The 22385-nt window shown below is 39.1% G+C and overlaps 1 protein-coding gene across 1 annotated transcript in view; it reads right to left on the reverse strand.

The window, feature by feature from the left end:
• Ccdc178 (coiled-coil domain containing 178) overlaps positions 1-22385 on the reverse strand; it is a 383133-nt gene that overhangs the window by 345838 nt on the left and 14910 nt on the right. The window contains exons 5-9 of the mRNA XM_008828861.2: positions 21622-21644; positions 15273-15358; positions 12911-13111; positions 8605-8825; positions 412-554 (exon numbers count right to left, since the gene is read on the reverse strand). Coding sequence (XP_008827083.1) covers positions 412-554; positions 8605-8825; positions 12911-13111; positions 15273-15358; positions 21622-21644 — 674 coding nt within the window. The remainder of the gene's footprint in view (positions 1-411; positions 555-8604; positions 8826-12910; positions 13112-15272; positions 15359-21621; positions 21645-22385) is intronic.

The following is a 22385-nucleotide window of genomic DNA, read 5'->3' on the forward strand; positions in this document are numbered from 1 at the left end:
ATATATCCCCATGAAACTAGCAATTACAAAAAACAAGAAATTCAGTCTTTGCGACTTTATGTAAATTTGCACATATAAGTGTTCACGTGGTGATTTGCATGAATTCATTAACAATATATAGGTAGTTCAGATTCTCTTTGAACGTTTCTGAGCAGGGACAGTTACCACAGTTCCAGTTTTATTTCATGCAGTACTCATCAAAGGCTCCTACTTGTAAGTGTCTATGCTTGTTTCATCTTCACAAAGGTCTTCGACTTTATGTAAATTTGCACATATAAGTGTTCACGTGGTGATTTGCATGAATTCATTAACAATATATAGGTAGTTCAGATTCTCTTTGAACGTTTCTGAGCAGGGACAGTTACCACAGTTCCAGTTTTATTTCATGCAGTACTCATCAAAGGCTCCTACTTGTAAGTGTCTATGCTTGTTTCATCTTCACAAAGGTCTTTTTCACTTTCTTCTTTCAGTTGTTTAAGCTTTGTTTTGACATTTTCATAATCCTCTATAGAATCTTCAAGCTCTTCATGAACTCGTTTAAATAACTCCACTGCCTGGAAATGAAAAACATTTGGCCCATACATGTGTGCTTAATGATTCAAACAACTTTAAATTCACTTACAATTTAGGTAAAACATTATTCCAAACATTTCCCTTCCATAGTAGTTTTTTAAATGTATACAGTACACTGCTATTGTGTTAAACTAGTCCTGGGGAGACATGAACAAACATCTATTCACTCCAGATAAGGAAGCAACAAAAGACCAAAGGACAGCATCAAAATCATACTTGATAAACCAATGAGTTTTATTGGGGTTACTTACAGAGTATAGGTGAGGGCTTACTTAAAGGGGCAGAGGTGACTCAAAAACAGCTCTGTCACCAACTGCTCACCCCACCACTGGGGTGACAGCTCAGGAAAGCTGCACAACCTGCAGGCTGCACAACTGGTTGGAGAGTGTCCTGACCAGACACCTCAGTCAGTCTGAGCCTCTCCCAGGCAGATCAGCTGGTCTGAGGGTATCTCTTAGCAGTCCTTAGGGCTTGCTTATATATGCTTGTGGAGGAGACTTGTGAACCTGATCAGTTTCATGGACTTCTTCAAGCTATTGAGTTGTTTGCTTCCTGAGTTTAATGAGATCCCCTCAGGATAGAAAGTTTCTGCTTTCCTCAAAGCATCCTGTCCTTTAATTTTCTAAATTTAGAACATCCTGGTTTTGACCTGCTTTGGCACATTCTGTTGTTCACTTTTCTGTATTTAGAACATACTTCTGTTCACATAGCTTGAGACATTCTGTCTTTTATCTTCCTAAATTTAGAACATCCTGTTAGACCCTCACTCCAGATATCCTGTTGTTTACTCAGCTTCCCTCCAAGATGGAAGGTGTGATGCTTAGATAATAGAGTTCTGTTTCTTTAATCCTGATTGGCATTAATGCTAGAGAATTATAAGAACTACAGGCAAAAATAACTTTGATACCCAAGTTAACATGCTCAAATACTGTGCAAATACCATTTTGCTGTAAAGAAATATGAAATCCAAGATGAACTGTTGGATAGGCATGTCCTCTGAGAGAACTAGAGACAGTCACCCCTCCCACCCAATTGGTCAGCTTCAATTGCATGAGGGGGCAGTCTGATGACAGATGCTGAGGTAGCCGGGAACGACAGAAGGTCACCATCTTGGTGGGATTCTGGCAGCCCACTGGAGGTAGTGGATCTCAAAAGCTCAGTCGGGATGCAGAGGAAAGAGCCCATGGGTGTTCATGTCTTTGTAAGCGACCCCCCTCTCAAGTAGTATAAACTTAATTTGCAAGCCCAAATAAATATCCTTTGTATTAGTCACTTTTCTGTTGCTGTGATAGAAACACTGACCAAAACAACTTATAGGAGGAGAGTTTATTTGAGCTTATAGTTCCAGGAGAATTAGTCCGTTATGGCAGGGAGGCATGGTGACTGGAGGTGGCTGGAGCAAGAGCAACAGAAGCTAAGCTCTCACATCTTCAAGCTGGCACAGGAAGCAAGAGAGCAACTGGAGATCCTGCAAGGCTTAAGAACTCTCTAAGCTTGCCCCCCATGACAAGTCTCCACCAGAAGAGCCACACATTCTAAGACCTCCCAAAACAACGTCACCAGCTGGAGACAAAAATGTCCAAATACTTGGAGCCTATGGGGGACATTCTCATTCAAACTACCACATTCTTACTTCCCAAAGTGTAACTTAGAGGGATATTGTGTTGGTCCTGTTGGTCAGCCATTGGGACAGTGGGACCTGGGAGCTGAGAGGGGAGAATTTGGTGTCACATGAACAGAGAAAATTAAGTGACTTAGGCTTCCTAATGAGAAATAACCATTATCTTCTGGTAATGGTCCAAAATATTTTATTTAGTTATTTATTTTTATTACATAATAATCTCAACATCTCTGCCTTCATTTCTCTTTTCTGTTTGTTTTCCTGCCCACTTCTCTTACTGAATCAGACCATCTTCAAGTCACACAGCACTCACTATCTTCTCATGGCCAGCTGCACGGACATTGTACACCACTTGATCTGTAACACAGAACAGCAATGCAACATGCTGCAAGGAGAATTTTTCAACCTTAACTATTTTCTTCAAATTTACTGGTAAGAGAGAATGTGCTGGGTAAGGAAGTTCATTAATAGCAGTTGTCAAATTACTGTCTAGGAACAAAGCAAAGGCCTGGTTTCTCACCAGCAGAGCAGAATGATACCAATGCTCCAAAATGCTTTCCAACATTTTAGTTTTTCCTGGAGAATATTTTTTAAATGTTGTATATGTAAAGTTTACCTGTTGATGATTGTAATATAACAATTTGGACTATTTTTTAAATGCTGTGTATGTAAAGTTTACTTGATGATGGTAATATAACAATTTGGAATGACTGATTTTTTTATTATAGGATTTCTGGTCTTAGAACATATTTTGCCTACATTGTCTCTTTGTTTTCCTAAGGGTAGACATATTTGTGTTTAAATTGAAAAATATTTTAATATTTTACTGTTGGGAATATGAATATTCAATTTATATGTTGACTGGCAAATATGGAGAAAGATAACTTGCTCATATTGGTAAAAATATATTTAGAAGTCCTCAGTTGATTAAATGCAGACTTATTTAGGAAACAGAAGTCTTTACTTTGATATTTTACTTTTAATATAAAAACAATTTTTCAAAAGCACCAAAAATAGTTTTATTTCCTCACTTAAAATATTTCATTCCATTTTATTGTCTTATCACACTGGTAAAAATCTCTAAACAATTTTAACTAATGCACCTAATTTGTTCCCACTGTTCTTTTAATGTCTTCAGAATTTCAGTGGTTAATATGTATGTTGGTGATTTTTAAAAATAACTCTTTTTTCAAATGTGAGAAATTTCTATCTATTTGTCTATCTGTTATTAGCAGTTTTTGAAATTTTTCTAACACGGGTTTTGCTGTATTTGTTAGGCTGTCTCAGACTGTGTACCCTCCTGTCCACACCACTCAATGTTTGGATTTCATCAGTGTATGCCATGTCTGGCTGTAGCTTTTGAATTGTAACAAGTGCATCTCAGGAATCTTCTGATATAAATCATCTTTTCCTTTGATCTTGTTGATAAACTAAATTTTATACTTAATTTCCTATTTTTAAGTCATTTCTACATTTTCATAATGATTGTTATGAGTGACATTTTATTGTGGTGAAGGATTCTTTTGCAAATATTTCATGTAATATATAAAGTATATTTTTTAATTTTTATTTTAAACATATTTTATTGTTTTTATTATATATATGTGTATTACTTGCATGTTGTGTAAGTGTATGTGGTGGCAGGGCTATGATAATGTCCTCCATAAGCTCCAAGTACTTGGGCATTTTGTCCCCAGTTAGTGGCGCTGTTTTGGGATGTCTTAGAAGGTGTGGCTGTCCTGGAGGAAACACTGGGGTGGGCTTAGAGAGTTCTCACCCCTTGCTGGATATCCATTCACTCGCTTGCTTCCTGTGCCTGCTTGAAGATGTAGAGATTAACTTCTGCTCCTCCTCCAGCTACCTCTGCCATCATGCCTCCCCACCATGATGAACTTGTGCCCCTTTGGAACCATAAGCTCAAATAAACTCTTCCTTCTATAAGTTGCTTTGGTCAGTGTTTCTATCACAGGAATAGAAAAGTGACTAATACAGTAATTGGTACCAGAGAGTGGGCTGTTGGCTGTGAAGAACCAGACCATGGGAGTTTTGGAAGAATGTGGAAGATTTTGGAAATTTGGGCTAGAAAATCAGTTGATTGCTGAAATCAGAGCTTAACAGGCCATTCTAGTGGGCACCTGGAATAAAGTAACTCTGAGAACAGTGTAGTTCCAGAGGGAAAGAAGAACTTAAGCTGCAATTGGGATATTTTGGCAAAAAGTCTGGCTGGAGTCTGCCCTCGACCAAAAAGCTTGCCTGAGGCTAAGTTGAAAAGTCATGGACTAATTTCTCTGGTGGAAGAATGGTCAAGACAGCCTAATGTAGAAATGGTGGCATGGCTATTAATGGTGAATATTATACAGATCTACAATGAAAAAGAGCAAATGGGGCAGAAAGAAATACAGAATGTACAGTTTGAAATGAAAAAGAGCACTAGGAAGACAAATGGTGCAGTCAGGGCATGTGCTGGAGAGGATTCCTTTAATAAAATTAAAGTGATTAAGGAGGGGCCTAGAGATTTGCACTTAAACAATGGAGAGAGTGCCCCCAGGGCAAGACCACACCCAGTTAAACCTGTAACTTGTAAAAGGAAAATGCTGCAGGGGCCACCAAAGAGAAAAGCTTCTAAAATGGATAAAGCAGGCTGGGGTCCATCCCAAACTTGCAGTCAACCTTGGTAGGTGTGGTTCACCTGGTTCATGAAAGATGCAAAAGTGAAGGGGTCATCAGTTCTTCCTCCATGGTTTCAGAGAGCTGCCAAGGCCAGGAAGCATGCAGTAAGGGTACTCCTGCATAAAGAAGGTCCTGATAGTCCATTCCGTGAAGCTCTCAAGATGAAGCCTGGTTGGCAATGGAGACCCCAAGAAGACATTCATGATGCCAAAGGTGTGAGACATCTGCCAAGAAGACCTGCATACAGGGAGTGGTTCCAGCCCAAGAGAGAGATGTATGTTTCATGTAGCAAAGCTGGAGAGGCTGAGCCATCTAAGCCCTTTGGAAGTGAAGCCTCAGAAGTTGGACATGGAACTACTGGATTTGGTATTTGCCCTGCTTGTTTCCAGACTTGTTTTGGGTTTTGGTCCAGTATTTCCTCACTATGCCTCTACTTCTCCCTTTTGGAATAGGAATGTGTATTCGGTTCCACTGTATGTTGGGAGTATGCAATTTGTTTTTTGATTTTATAGGGGCTTAGAGCTAAGATATTTTCCTGAGTCACAGAAGAAACTTTGGACTGTGGACTTCTGAATAGTATTGAGAGTGGCAATGACTATGGGGATTTTTAAGGTTGGACTAAATGCATTTTTCATTTTATATGGTCATGAGCCTTTGGGGGCTAGGGGGTGGAATGTGGTGGTTTGAATGAAAATGTCCCTCATAGGCTCCAAGTATTTGGACATTTTGTCCCCACTTGGTGGCACTGTTTTGGGAGGTCTTAGAAGGTGTGGCTATCCTGGAAGAAGCATGTCACTAGAGGTGAGCTTAGAGAGTGCTTAAGCCTTGCTGGATCTCCAGTCATTCTCTTGCTTGCTGTGCCTGCTTGGAGATGTAGAGCTTAGCTTCCACTCCTCTAGCCACCTCTGCTTCCATGCCTCCCTGCCATGATGGACTTGTGCCCCTTTGGAACCATGAGCTCAAAAAAACTCTCCCTTCTATAAGTTGCTTTGGTCAGCGTTTCTATCACAGCAACAGAAAAGTAACTACTACAGTATACCTATGTCATGCAATGCCCAGAGAAGTTAGAAGAAGGCATTAGATTCCCTGGAACTGGAATTATGGACAGTTGTTAGCCACCACATGGGTGCTGGAAATCGAATCCAGGGGCTCTGCTGATCTTTAGTAAAGAGCAGTCAGAACTCTTTAGTGACGGGGCATCTCTCCAGTCTGCAAAAATATCTATTAGTGAATTTTTCACAATTTTCATAATATTCTGCCATTGAAAATGCTAACTTCACTTTATTTAAACATTGGCTTCCTTCTGAATTTTAGAATAATACTTGGGTGTTTTTTTTCTTCATAGGCTTATGCAAATCAGCTACAACATCACCAAATCTAGAATCTGTCATCAAGTGCAGTAAGTTCATATTGTTTTTTTTTTCTTTCATCCTGGATCCTGGAGCAATATCTACATAGTTTAAAATTTCCATGTAGTTAAGTTATATTCTAGATAGCATATAATTTTTCTAAGTAAATGTGATGTTGAACATACATCTTTTATAATTTATGCTTTTATGGTTATTTCTCCAAGCCAACACTATGTAGCATAAAATGAACTATGTCTGCGTGTGCAGTTCATCCCTCAGCACATTTGCTAGGTTCAGCATCCTCTTCTCTGTCTTGTAACACTGCACCTTCACTTCTCCCAAACAAACTCCCAAGCCATTGAACAGCTATATTTTTCTCCATTTTAAAAGATGCCTCTTGCATCTGTGCATGTGCAGTGACCATGGATAGAGCTAGCTAAATACCAGCTGCTCCCTGTGGAGTGGCTGATTTGAGTCATGTTACCAAGTTCTGTAACCCCTGAAAGAAGAGGACAGGTTTATTGAGGCTGGGCATGCTATCCCAGGAACTGGTGAAGTATTAGTTTAATCCATTTCTCAAGAGAAGGCATGAGTAGGCTTCAGGTTGGGCCTTGACATCCCCACACACCTTCATCACTCCCTGTCCTCTGATAGGTGATTAGTTTCCAGACTCTTTTCTGGCTTCATGTGGCATGAAGTGATGGCATTATTAGATCTCTCTTGTTCAGTGTAAATGTCTACAGCTAGGAATTTCCCCTTGGATATTATTTTTCACTATTTTCTTGGCATTCCATGTTTTGGTATGCTCTGTTTTCATTCCTTGCTATCTCACATAAACACTAAACTTAAGGCACTGGAGCTATTATTACATCATTTTGAAAATGAAAATCCAATGCACAAAGGTTTGTAACAATTATCCAAGATCTGAATGCTCACAGTAGGGATTTGAACACACAAACACATGAACGCCTACTCCAGAATCTGCTCTCTGAAACATTCCTCTGCCCCTTCCCTGCGGTCTTTGCTGTGCTTCTGTTTCTCTCCGAGGAGGTCTTTGGTTCCTACAGTGTTCATAACTCTGTTTCTCATTTTTGAGTTTTGTCAGTTATGTTCATTTTATAAATGGGAAATGTGTTTTCTTTTCCTAAGTATCAATTTTCTTCTGCCTTGTCACTGTAGCAGGTTTTCATACTTTGGCGACATGACATATATAACCCTGCTTAGTAGTGTCTCAATGCATGATGGGGAATTACTTTCCCTGGCACTGTGCAGCCACATAATACTTTTATTATGGCTCCTGGTTCCCACTACAGAAACCAAGAGGGCAAGACTCACATACCTTGACCCCTGGAATCACCAGAACGAGGCAGGCTGCAGTAAAGGAGGGCCAGCCCAAGCTCTGATGGAGTTATTCACCATGCACTGAGCAGAGCAATGAGGCTGAATAAGAGAAGAGTAGTCATGACACAAAGATGGCCACATTAGGGTTTTTAAGGAAATGGACCAACAGGAGACACAAAGGCCCATGGAGAAGGATTTATGTTAAAGAAATGGCTTGTGCAGTTATAGAGGTCCCGAATCTACAGTGTGTCCACACAGGCCTGAGACATGGGATACATGAAATTCAGGTAGAAAAGTCTCTGCTCACAGAGTTTCATTTTGCTCAGAAGTCAATATTGATGCTGTCAAGAACTCGAGGAGATTGGGCAAGGCCCACTCATATGAAGAGGGTAATGGGCTTCGTTTTGGATCCACTGAGTTATATGTTCATTTTGTCTAACACAAACACCTTTAATGTGGCCCCACCAAGCTGACACAAACATAACAAGAGTATCTCTGAAAGGATTACACAAAGCCCATTGTTTCCCTGGTCTGTATGAACAGGGTCTCGTGCTTTCCTGCCATCACCAAGCCTACTGTTTAGGCTACCCAGCAGCATTGCCTTCTGTACCCACAGTATACCCGTTGTCCACACCAACCTACCAAAGGGACACTGATTTAAATAAACAAGGACAGTAAAACGAGACAATAAAACTGTTGAGGACATCCTGAAGTATGCCAGTTAGGTTGAGGTTTGGCTAGAAATAACTGGAAAAAAAAAGCCAAATAAATTTCTGACACAAGACTTCAGTTTACTCTCCATTCCCATGACTGGAATACCCATCTCCTTTCATCTTTCTGTTCAGCATCTTTTCTCCTGGCTTCCATCCCTAAGTTTCCTTCACGCTGTGCATGAAGTCTGAGCTGTACTGTTCTGAAATGTCTGATGGCATCAGATCCTCTGAACTGTTAACTGTTGTTGGCTGCCATGTGGGTGCTGGGAACCAAACACGGTCCTCTGCAAGAGCAGCCAGTGCTCTTAACCACTGAGCACTCTCTCCAGACCCTCACCTCAGTTTTTTTATGGTAGCACTCCTCCAGGGCCTCGAGCTCCTGCTTCCGCTTTGCTTCCAGCAGAGGTGCATGGTGTTGCATGTAGTCGATGTCCTTCTGGATCATGGCATTCGTCTCTTCCAACATCGCCTTCTGCCCCTCCAGCTTTTCTAGCTTTTGGGCCCTTTCTTCAAGGTGGCAGCGCAGTTCTACAATATCCTTCAAATAGGCTTCGTGTTCTAGATGTGGATGGAAACGAGAAAAAAAGGCATTTGGATTTTAAGTGAACCATCTAGAGAGAAAAGTTTGATGATATACAAGGATATTTTAGTTTTAAATTACTCATCTATGAATCCTCTTTTAAGATTTGTCTTTGTTATTTATAATGATGTGTATGGGGGGTATGTATACCTACCTTTGGGCAGGTGCCTGTGAAGGCCAGAGGTATCCGATTCACTGGGATTGGAGTTATGAGCAATTGTGAGTCACCCAACCTGGGTGCTGGGAACCAAAACAAGGTTCACTGCAAGAGCAGTATGCAATGTTAATCACTGAGCCTTCTCTCCAGGCCCTTGTGTACCAACTTTCATAAGGGCTGTTTTATTACTGAATCTCAAAGACCACTTTCTTCATCACCAAAAGGATCAAAACATGCTTTAAATTGGTAATTGCTTTAGTATAAATCCCATTTATTATGGTCAGTAGATACCTTGATCATTCTATACATAAGCACTATACGGAATTATGTTAAAGAAATAAGTGAATGAAAGAGGACAGGCCTTCCAGAGCGACATAAATGGAGAGTGATAAAACCAGAGATGCATATTTCAATATAAAAGAGGTGAAAGTAATTATTACTTTCAGATGATCCAATTATATACTAAAACATACCAAAATCAACTGGAACATTTTAGAAGGATGGAATTGGTTCATTGAAATTAACATATAAAGTACATTTTCTACGATAAGGATGTAGTTCTGTTGGTAGCGTGCTTGACTAGCATTCATGAAGCCCTGGTCTCCATGTCTAGCGCCTCATAGAAGGCATGGTGGCACATGTCTGTAATCACAGCACTCAGGAGGTAGAGGCAGGAAGTTCACCAGCAGAAGATCTTCAGCTACATGGTTCAACGCCAGCCTGGGATACATGAGACTAAATGTAAATGCGTCTATATTAACTAATAGTATTGATTACTAATTAATGGTAAATATATCTATGTAAAGACTATGCTGAAAAGAACAATTTCACAACAAACTATATAACGAGAGAAGCAGCCCATACACAGTGATAGCCCTGCTCATCAAGGCTGCCCAGGAGAGAAATCAAATACAGTAACAACTTAAAGTAAATGAGAACAAAGGAATAAAATTTATCTGTTCTGCATTAAAGTGTTTGACATTTTAAATGTGGAAATTATGTTCAGTTACTCTATTTACTTGACATAGGCAAGGATAAATGAAGGTAAATTAGCTAAAAAATTTCTTCTTTATATTAACTTTCTAATGTTAACCTATCTTACATTGGTAAAATAAAGCAAGCTTGATTTGCTTTTTAAAATTATTCTGAAATAGGGGGGCTGGGGAGATGGCTTAGTGGTTAAAGAGCACTGACTGCTCTTGCACAGGAGCTGGGTTCGATTCCTAGCATTCCATGGCAGCTAACAATGGCTCCAGGTGATCTGATGTCCTCTTCTGACCCCTTCAGGCATTGCACCACACAGGTGCACTTACATACAAACAGGTAATACACTCATACATATAAAATAAAAACAAAAATACAATTTCTTTATTATATTACCTTTCTAATGTTAATCTTACATTGATAAAATAAAGCAAGCTTGATTTGGTTTTTTTTTTTGCAATATTCTAAAATATGGGGCTGGAAAGATGGCTCAGCAGTTAAGAGTATGGATTGTTCTTGCACAGGACCCCAGTTCAGCTCCCAGCATTGACAGGCTAACAACTGTCTGTAACTGCAGTTCCAGAGGAATCCAATGCCCTCTTCTGACCTTGAGCATATTGCATGACACAGGTGTACTTACATACATGCAGGCAATACACTCACACATTAAATAAAAATAATAAATAAAATATTTAGAGGCTGGAAAGACGGCTCAGCAGTTAGGAGCACTAGCTGCTCATGCAGAGGGTGGCAGTTCAGTTCCCAGAATCCACACGGCAGTTGACAGCCATCTGTAACTCCAGTTCCAGGGGATATGACGCCCTCTTCTGACCGCCACAGGCATTATGCAACACAGGTGAAGTCACACACATGCAGGCATAACACTCATGCACATAAAATAAAAATAACATAAAAAATCTTAAATACTCTAAAGGAAATTATGGGATCTGCTCATACCTTTATTCAGTATTTTTGTGAATTCATGTTCATGAGTTGGGGCTGGAGTTTTTCACATTTATAACAACTTCAGCTCATCTTGGTGAATGATTTACAGTAGATTCCTGATATCAGCTACAGTCTCTATTTCCTTTCTCTGGGACTCTGGAAGTTTAAATTATGTACAAAGCTCCCGTGCTCTGCTGTATATACATGAATATTTTGTGTACAAGTGTTTTGGCTACTGAGTTAAATTTTTCTAGTAATGCCTAGATGAACATATTGGCCATGTTTATTCATTAATCCATATTATAAGAAACTAATTCTTAATATTTTCATTACCATTAACCAGAACCGTAAGTTAAATGTGGTTATGCACGTCTGTCAATCCAGTATGCATGTGGCCGAGGAAGGAAGAAGACACGTTCCAGGCCCATCTGGATGACACAGTCAGACGCTACGTTAAAAGGAAGGATGGGGAAGAGGAGGAGGAAGAGGCAGAGAAGACAGGAGGAAGAATGAACAGAGGTGGAAGGAAAGAAGGAAGAAGGGAGGCAGGAGGGACGGGAAGAGACAGATGAGAGGGGAGGGAGGGAAAGAAGACGAGGAGCAGGAGATAAAGGGAGGACAAGAAAGAAGGGAGAAAAGGAGGAAGTTTTCCTTTCCCTACAACCTACTAGGATATAGAATATCCTAAGGAACCTACTCTGACCCTACCATTATCTCATCATGTCTAAGATTCATGCATACATTTACAAATCAGATATGTATGCAGTACTGCATTAGTAGATCATTCATGTTATAAACTCTTATGAAAGAAAATTTTATAAAAAGAACAGCACTTAAGAATGTAAATAGGAATTATGGGCTGGAGAGATGGCTCGGAGGTTAAGAGCACTGACTGCTCTTGCAGAGGACCCAGTTCGATTCCCAGTAACCACCTGGCAGCTAACAATTGCCTGGAACTCCAGTTCCAAGGGATCCACGGCCTCTTCTGACTTCCAAGAGCACTGCATGACACGGGTGCACTTACATACATTCAGGCAATATACTCACATATATAAAATAAAAATAATACAAAAAAGAATGTAAATAGAAATGATAACATTTCCTTGTAACTCCCCAGAATGTATATGTACACTTCAGAGATGAGAGTTTTGGAAGATTTGATATCATGACAAAGGCTTATGGTGTATTCATCACCACTTGTACATCATTGAAGTTTACTGTCCCAGAGTAATGACTAACATGACCCCATTTCTCCCAAGAATTTTTCAGATTATGTGATAGATTGCATTGGTATCCATTTAAAAATATTAGAAAGCTTATGACTCTATATAACAAAATTTTACCACATGAAGGGGTAAAAATTTTGAGTTGAATCAGGTAGACAGGAATGATTTGATAGGGGTGTTTGGAAAATACAACACCTAGCACTTTTAGATTGTGTAATATTTCACCCTAGCTGCTCCAGCATATGGTCTAAAACACATTTTCTTCTTCCACATTTGTTATCTATGTGACTTGAAAATGCGTTAGTCTCCGTTGCTGCTAAGCATTCCTTTCAAAGTGGATTTCCTTGAGTTCTCATAAGCAAACCCACACTATGCCCAGCAGATCAGTCAAAATTTCTAATTTTCCTACATTTAAGAGTGTGGCTGAGGATATAACTGAACAGCCGCTTTAAATTTCTAATACACTGGATTCTACTGTCAACATGAGCAAAATGTGTTAAATGGTCACAAATTCCTGGGGTGTGCGAAAGGAATGGATTTTCCAACACACTGAACTGCCCACAGTCCAGGTTTGTTCACTACAGCACCAATTTATATCTCTGCATTTGGCATAACTAATATCATCTTTCAAAAGTGCCTTGGTTTGTAAGCAAAGTACAGTCACTCAAATAGGGAATGCTGTGTCCAGAGCTGTGGGTCCTCTGTGCTCCTCTAACCAAATGACTCCAGGATGGAAAATCCTCATGATTACCTTTCTGCACAGCACTTGGGAGTTCCTGAAGTTTCCAGATGGACCAAGAATCAATTTTCATGCTGATCCTTTTCTTTCTTGAGTTTTGTTGTTTTAAAGCTTGCTCAGCTTCTGCCCGGTCAGTTTCTAGAGTTTTAATGAGATGGATGGCCTCTGATAACAATGCTTCCATTTCCTTCTTCAACTCAGGACACTTTTCATCTTAAAATAAGAACGTATATTCACATAGGCTATGTGATGGGAGCATGGTTCTTACTTCAAACACTCATTCAAATATTTATGTGTTTGATACAAGACTGTTGGAAAACTAAATCATTCTTTAAAAGACTGGTGGTTTTTTTTTTTTATCACAATACATCAGGGACAGACATAATGACACAGGCCTGTAATCTCAGTACTTGGGAGATTGATATAGGAAGATCCCTATGAGCTCTAGGTGGACTGGGCTTTAGAGAACCTTGCCTTGAGAACAAGCAAAGGAGAATTAAAAATATATAATGCAGGGGCTGAAGAGAAGGCTCAGTGGTTAAGAGTGCTTACTGCTCTTACAAAGGATCTGAGTTCAATTCCTAGCATCCACACAGCTGATTATAACTATCTGGAACTTCAACTCTGGGAAATCTAACACCCTCTCTGGCCTCCCTGGGCACCAGACACACACATGGTCCATGTACCTACCTGCAGGCAAATACTCATACACATAAAATAATGATTTAAACTATGTATAATGCAATCATAATGAGTAACACAAAGATCATAACCTATGGATACAGATTTTTCATTGAACAATTTATAAGATATCACATAAAACCAAAACTATTATCTTCAAGAAAAATACCACTATTTTAAAAGGGAAAATATCACAGAAGCTATTCTGTAGGTTTTAGTCTAAAACTATGCCTATGTTTTTTCTCCTATTTCCTAGGATACAAATCATGAGTAATTTAATTTATTGAGATTTACTCAGTTCCTAGAAAAGAAGCTTATCATATAATAACCTCTACTTAGCCTAGCCAAGAATTTATCAGAAATTTCCAAATTTTATTTATTCAGCCTTAATTAACTCTGTTGATGAGAGATGTTTGTGATTCCTGGTTCACAGCTCTGGAATAAAATGCCTTGATGTTAACAAAACATTACCAGAGGGATTCACTCATCTATTTGTGAACAAAATGTGTACGAAGCTTATTATTTTCCCCAGCAATAATAATATGCTTTCCTCTAGAGATAACAAGGAAAAGAAGACAGGGGAGAGTCTCCTTCTTGGAAGAGGAGGTTATAAACCCCGATTTTGCCATCATGTCAAAGCACAAGAAAGTATCCAGAAAGGAAAGGGTACCAAGGAGGTGAGGGTGGAGCTACGCATTAAAGGAAGAAGCAATTGATAAATCCCTTTTTGATTTTGCTTTTGGATAATAGAGAAGCACGACGGTCAGATGAAGAGTATGAAGGCAAGCTTGAGTCTCACGCACTCTTTCCTTCTACCCTAAAGGGCTTGTCAAAGAAATTCACATGTAGCTTGAAAATAGTTCTACTTTAACGCATGAAAATAATTTTCTCTAGTCTGCCCCTTTATTTGGTTTCTTTGAACCTGTTGCTTTTGCCAAATTCTTCCACATCCTTGATACTTTATATAGTTAATTGAATGTTTCTTTAAAAAAAATGTTCCTTACAGCTAGGCATGGTGTGCATGCCTTTAATCCCAGCACTCGAGAGGCAGAGGCAGGCAGATCTCTGTGAGTTCAAGGCCAGCCTGGTCTACATAATGAGTTCCAGGCCAGCAACAGGCAAGGATGTGATATTTAATATAATCTCAAGTATATATTTGGATATATCTGAGTAATATAAACTCAAATTTTATAATATTTACAATTTATACCTTTTTATCACATTGCAATGGATGATAACCACAATTTAAACAAGTGTTGTGTTCCAGATTCCCAATATGGAGACCACTGACACACAGGTATTTATATTCATTGTAAATTAAGATTAAGCTTAAGAATTAAGTTCCTCCTCACTAGTCACATTCAAACTGGTCAATAGCTGCTGGTGTAGAACACCTGGATCATCACAGAGAGTTTTATCAGTGACTATGAACTAAAATTAATTTCTCGTGTTGTGGGCAGGCCTCCTTCCATACCCAGGACTTAACAGCAGTGTCTGGTAGGGCAAAGTCATTAACAGAGACTCTTTGAATCGATTCTTCCTAGAATGACACATGGGGCTCTTTTCTCTGTTCAACATTCATAAAAATGATAAAAATCATGAACATGATTACTGTGCATTTTAGAAATATATTAGATACAAATTCAATGACCCAAAATAATTCCAATTATCTGAGTATGAAAAGCAAATTTACCCCTTGCTTCTTCAGAGTGGACTTCCTTCTTTGGTTCAGTGATACGCAAATCTCCCTTTTCATCTTTTGGGGCAGATGTTCTGCTCCTGTACAACAGGAAAGAAGCAATCGATTTGGATGAGACAGGAGTATTTAAAGTTAGTAAAACAAAAATGTGGTGATGCTTCTGTGGAATGCTGTTTAATTATACATGGTAACCCTACTAAATAGGGGACTGACATAGAAAAATTCTAACATCCAGTGGTATTTATACTCAATAAAGTATAATAGAAAATATTAAAAAATTTATGAATGACTTCAACTTTCTTGAGAGAAGAAATTTAAAATTTCTTTCGTTGTTTAGAAATTTGTAATTCCTAGAAATTTTACAAGAGAGGCTTTTTAAAAATGTGTGTGTGTATGTGTGTGTATGTATGTGTGTGTGTTTCTATATGTGGGCATGTGCACATGAGTGCAGGGGCCTGCAGAGGCCAAAAGTAGGCATTGAACACCCTCGGAGCTAGAGTTACAGGATGCTTCGGCAGCATTAAGTACATGCTGAGAAAGAAACGTGGGTCCTCAGCAAGAGCAGTACCATTCTTAACTGCCAAGGCAGCTTTCCAGTGCTAAGAGACAGGGTTTTATTTATAATATCTTTGATGTGATAAGAATTCAAGTTCAGATTAATGATATCTGGAAAACAAATGTAAACTATAAGGGGTAAATTTATAGCATTTCAGACTTGAAGTTAACAAGCTTTTGGAAAAATGCCCAAATTAAAATGTTTTGGGGGCTGGAGAGGTGGCTCTGCAGTTAAGAACACTGCTCTTTCGGAGGGTCTGGGTTTGGTTCCCAGCACTCACACGATGGGTGTCAACCACCTGTAACTACAGTTCCAGGCGATCCAACACCTCCATAGGCACTGCATACATGTAGTACACCTACATACATGCAGGCAAAACACTTATAGGCATAAACTAAAACAAATATTTTCTAACTGGAGTTCTATAGCTAGAATAATAAAACATTTCTCATTGTCAGTATTTCTCTGATCTATTCTGGAATCCTAAATTAGTCTTCCTGTGTTTTAAAAACTTCTTTTTTCAATGATAAACGTTTTTATTATTTTTATTTTACGTGTGTGAGTGTATTGCTTGCATGTATGTAAGTGCACCCATATTCCCATGGAACTGGAGTTAGGGAAAGCGGTTAGCCACTATGTGGGTATTGGGAAGCAAACCTGGGTCCTCTGCAAGTGCTCTTAACCACTGAGACATCTCTCCAGCCCCTGATAAGTGTTTTAAAAAACCAGCATCAATGAAAAGCTGAGAATACCCCTATAAACTTTACCCTTATAAAATTATTCATTTTTGTTAAAGAATTATTAAAATTAATTAAAGTTCTGAGTCATCTAAAATAACTCTTATTCATTCATGTATTATCTTCAGAGACCACACAGACCACCACAGTCCAGTCACACTTCAATTGTGCTAAAATTAGTCAAAAATTCTGCATCCTGCTTCAGTTACATGATATTATTTCCCATATGCTTTAATATCATCTAATCCCTCTATTATTATTCTAATTTTGTTCTGGAATTTGTTTCAGAGATGCACTTACTGTTTTCTTCTTTACCTTTCATTTTTATTTTGAAAATTTTTTTGTTGAAAAACATTCTTTTTCTTCTCTGATTTAAACAACAGAAAAATAACTGTCCCAGAATCAATGACTAAATACTTTTGGTGTCAAATGCTAATTTCATATTATATGAAATTGTTTTAAGCAACTGACTGCATTTTTGTGAATTGTCTTCTGAAGTGTAGTCCTAATTCTATGTTAATTCATTGCACTTTTTAAGTCAAATTACATTAAATTTACCATTTGTTTAAGCAGTCTCTTTCCCTTTCAAAGGTGTAATGCCAAATTCTCTCCTGGAGGACCTATGCATTGCTCTCTTGGCTCCCAGGAGCATGCTGTCCTAATGGCCAACCTACAAAACCTGACACCACGCATTCCATTTGGGTTTTTGTATAAGGTTTGTGATGTCCAAAAGAGAGCTACTTACAAAGGCATACAAGGATGGGCTCTTTTCCCTACATCTTGGCTGAAATTTTTGACATCCAATGCTGCCAGCCCCCTGCCAGATGGCGACTTCCGGCTGCTTCCCAGCTTCCTCAGCATCTGCCCTTAGACCCGCCCCCTCACGCAACTGAAGTTGGCCGATTGGATGGGATCGGTCACTGTCTCCCCCTTAATCTACAGGGTCTCTTAGGGTTCAGACTTCAGCTGCTGCTGGTTCATTTAGAGGACATGCCTATCCAACAAATGGATCTTCGTACTACCTAGTCTGCTTTATGTGTCTGTAACTAAGATGAATATTTCATATAAAAGAATTGTATAAAGGTCCTTCTTTGCACTTGACACCTTTACATGCTAGTGTTTTAAAGGTTCATCACAATTGTGTTATTAAACTTTTATTCCTTTTCTGACATAAAATTTTATTGCCTAGATAAACCACACTCAAGTTAACTTATTGGTGGATTTGTGATTGTTTCTTCCTTTTAGCTGTTGTGAATACTTGTGTTATCAACATTTGTATTTGATTTTGCTTGAAACTGATTTCAAATACTTTTGCTTTATCTAAGAGTGAAAATTCCTCGCTCTTAGGATTATTCAGGATTTTACATTTTGAAGAGCTACTGTCTTTCTTTTTAAAAATATTTGTATTTATTACTTTTATTTTATGTGTATGAGTGTATTGCGTGCATGTATGTAAATACACCCATGTTGTGCAATGCCCTTGGAGGTCAGAAGAGGGTGTTGGATTCCTCTGGGACTGGAGTTATGGACAATTTGTTGCCTTCCATGTGGGTGCTGGGCATCAAGCCCAGGTCCTTCTGCCAAAGTAGCCAGTGCTCTTAACGTTTGAGCCATCTCTCCAGACCCAAGCTACTGTCTTTAACAGTGTCTGGGTCACATATTTGGACCAACAAAGTGCAACGATTCTGATGTGGAGGAGAATTGGTAAGAACCCGCATAGTGGACTTGCTCCCCATCTTAGCTGAAGTTTTCATTTGTTACCAGTACGCACAGTATGAGCCAATGGTTTTCATAAATATCTTCCCTTGTTAGGGTGTTCCTCTTTTTTTAGTGTTTTATCATGAAATATATTGTCTGCTACGTACCTTTCCTATTAGGCAAGATGTTCAAGCAGGCATTTGCCATCACTTAAACAGTATAGAACTGTGTTGATCAATCATTTTAGATTGATTCACTCTAAAATTCATAGGAAAAAATCCAACTTTGTCATGATATTTAATTTTATTACTAGATTGCTGGATTCAATGCTAGATTGGTGGTATTTTGTTAAAGATTTTGGCATGCACATTTAAAGAGACACTGGTCTGAACCTTTCCATGACTTTATTGGTTTGGTTCCAGGTTATTGTTGGCATCATGGGCTAAGCTAGGATATATTTCCATTGCTTTAACTTTTTACAAGAATTTTTAAAAGAATAATACAAAGTCTTATTTCCTTATTAGAACTTGATTTTCTTTGTTCGGATGTTTGCTTTTGGCTTACTTGGATTTGGGGGGTTCCTTTGGTTATTTGTTTTGTTAAAAGTGTCTGGCAGGGCAGTCTTACCATGGAGCTCAGACTTGCCTCTAACTTGCCACCCTCCTGCTCTGCCTCCCAGGTACTTCAGTTCCAAATGTGACAACTAGATCTGGTCAGACACATTTTTAATTACCCATACGATCTCTTTAATTCTTGTAAGTCAGCAAACATTTCTGCTTCTTCCTGAGCCCGTGATGGTAGCTTATGTGGCTCTAGGCATTTGCCCATTTTATTTATTTTTTTTTTTTGCTAATTCTCTGTTATTCTGTAAAGGTGTATTTTTATTTTTTATATGTATAGGTATTTGTCTACATATATAGATATGCATCACATATATGCCTGGTACACATGGAGAATAGAATAGGGCTCTGGAGTCCCTGGAACTAGAGTTACAAAAAGTTGTGAGTTGTGAGTTGTGCTGGGAACCAAACCTGGGTCCTCTGGAAGAGCAGCCAGTGTTGTTAAATTCTGAGTCTATTTAGAAGCTCTTCAGTACAAAGTATTCTTTCTTCTCTCTTTTTTTTTCTACCCTCTTACTCTTAAGATAGTAATACAGGTATATTAGTATGTTTCCTTGTAGAAAGGTTTTTTACAAAATGGACATGATCTAGACTACTTACTCTTGCAATCAAACAGCTTCTGTTTATAATGCAAACAGCTCACTGAGCCACTTGCTTTTGTGACCTGGGCTTATGGCCTTGAACACTCCAAACCCAATTTTCCCTCCAGCACAGATAGTGAATGAGTGTGGGTGTGCCTGAATGAGCAAATTAAAGCACCAATGGCAGCCTTTTCATGTTCTTATAAATATGCCCATGGGAAGCAGTGAGGTTGGGAGCAGTGCATGCCATGTGTGGGGGAGATGTTTTAGGCCTAGGGATCAGAGCACAAGATTATCTGATGAGGGCGATCCAAGCTTGTACTTCCCCCAATTGATGCTGGAGACACCATTTTGTATAAAAATATGGGTGAGGTTGGACTTGGGAGCACATTTCTGGCGACATCTGGAGGGATGGCTGCCCTCTGAGTTTGGAGCCACTCTTAAAAATAAGTTAGGAGTCAGGCTATTTATTCCTCGAGTTCCTTTGTTACCTACCACTTCTGCTCTTTGGGATTCTTTTGCCCATTGTTCAGATGGATTCATCCCTCCGCTTAAATAGGCCACAGAACAACTACAGTGAGTTTGCAATTCTAGCTTACTCAACTTCCTTTCTAGCTAATTTTCATAATTTCTCTTTATCAATAGCCTGTATTTTTTGAGGTTTTATTCTCCTTATTTCACTTATTACTTCTGGTTTTCTTTATCTCACTGAAGATTTTTTTGTGTGTGTATGTGTGTGTTTGAGATAGAGTCTCCCTGTAGACCCAGCTGTCCTGGAACTCACTATGTAGACCAGGCTGGCCTTGAACTCACAAACATCTGCCTGCTGGGATTAAAGGCATGTGCCACCACACCCGGCTTCATTGAAGATATTTAAAACAATTGATTTAAAATCTTTGTCTACGCCTGGCTTGATCCCAGCACTTGAGAGGTAGAGGTAGGTGGATCTTTGTGAGTTCTGAGTTCAAGGCCAGTCTGGTGTACATAGTGAGTTCCAGGACATCTGGGACTACAAGGAGACCCTGTCTCAAAAACACAAAAAAATAAACAAATAAATAAAATCTTTGTCTAATAAGCAAGTCCAAATTCTAGGCTTGCTCAGAAGTAGTTTATAGTCTTTGCAAGCATCATGGGTTTTGTTTTTTTGTTGTTGTTGTTTGTTTGTTTTTATCCCAGAGAAGTGGGCATTTGAATACTTTCATGTGGCATGGAAATTAAATTTCCCCCCAGTGGATTTTTCATTCCTGCCTTCTCTGGACTGTTATTTGACTCTTTTAAATGCTTTGTGAAGCACAGTGGTGTGGCCAGTGAGTTCCACTTCTCTGGCTAACTGATGAGCTAAGTGTTTATCTCAGTTACCTGAAATGTCTGGAGACCCAAAAAGTGAAAAAAAAAAAAGAATGTTTGGCTCAACTTGGCAAATTGGGTCTGTATTGTGCAACTGGAACTATTCCCCTGTTTACTCAGACTGATTATAGCCTTGTCTTTGCCTAAGCTTCCTGCGTGCGCAGCATACAGTTCAACCAGAAGAAAATGAGTCTCGGTTACTCTCTGGGCATATTTCCAAACTTCGTCTCTGTACCTTTCTGGAGTCCCCAGTACATCAAAGCTTTGGAAGACTATTTCCTCAGTGTCTCCGCATTTCTTTTCCAGCTCTTCATCTGCAGCCTTTTCGCTCTCCATCTGTTGTTTGCTCTGGTTGTTATCCACTGACCCAGGTATCTGGGGCCAGTACAGAAACGCTGCCTGGCACCCCCACCTCCACCCCCACCCCAGCACTGCAATCAGGCAGCTCAAATCTCAAACAGAAATTTTTGGAAACACAGCCACATTTCCTACAGCACTAGCAATTTACACCTCAAGTGTGGGGTGCTCTCTGCATGGCTACCGGGGACACAGGAGGATTTAGCCCCAGTGCTCTGCAGCATTGCTAATAGCGTTCCCCTCCCCTTGGTTGGTGTAAACGCTTTACTAGATTCCAGATTTATCACAATGTTCGTTGCGTTTTTTTTAACCAGTGTCTTTATACTTGTAATGACATATTTTAATATTTCAGTTTTCTGCTCTCTTTGAAGTGAAATTTGGTGAACTTCAGGTTACCAAAAGGTCAACATTTAAAAAAAAATTAAAGTGAACATAAAAGCTTCTTACCATTCTTCAAATGAAGTTTCAAACTGTCAAAACAAAAGATCTCAGTAAAAATCAAATTTTAAACATCTCAAAAAATGATTGGTAAATTTCACTTAAAATGCACTTAAACAAGAGCTCACTATGGAACAGTCCATCACCTACTCCACACCCTGGTCAAGTCATACTTCATGTGTTTCGCCCTTTCTATGTTTTTACTATTACTCTCACAAGATCTTTCACAGTTCTCGTATTTGTGCTTCTAAGTGTTACCCGTTTCAAATGCTGCTTAGCCCCAGAACGCATTTCACACAGCCAGGGATGCAGGTAGACATGGGAACCTAATGAGTTACTGAAGAATTCTAAGCACAAAAACATGTGAAAATTCACAAATGTTTAGTTTAGCATCTCTTCTGCATAGGAATCTCTTCTTTAGCAAGGCTCATGCTCTACAGATCTCCTTACCAATACAATAGACTGTAAGACATAAACAGCCCAAAACTAAAGGACATGTATGTATGGATTTCATGAACAGATGTCAATTCAAGATGTTAAATTAAGAAAAACAATTTTCTTCATACACCATAGCCCAGCAAAATCTGCTCTCTTGCTCTCTCTCTCTCTCTCTCTCTCTCTCTCTCTCTCTCTCTCTCACACACACACACACACACACACACATACACACACAACAATGGGAATCCTAAAATAATAAAATCAGTGGATATATAGCTTAGATTTTTTTAAAGACTAGAAAGTGATCAGGTTAGATTGACAGTAAAAATACAACT

Source organism: Nannospalax galili, unplaced genomic scaffold (genome assembly GCF_000622305.1).
Source record: "Nannospalax galili isolate Female #2095 unplaced genomic scaffold, S.galili_v1.0 scaffold252, whole genome shotgun sequence".
In the NCBI taxonomy this organism is placed as follows: domain Eukaryota; kingdom Metazoa; phylum Chordata; class Mammalia; order Rodentia; family Spalacidae; genus Nannospalax; species Nannospalax galili.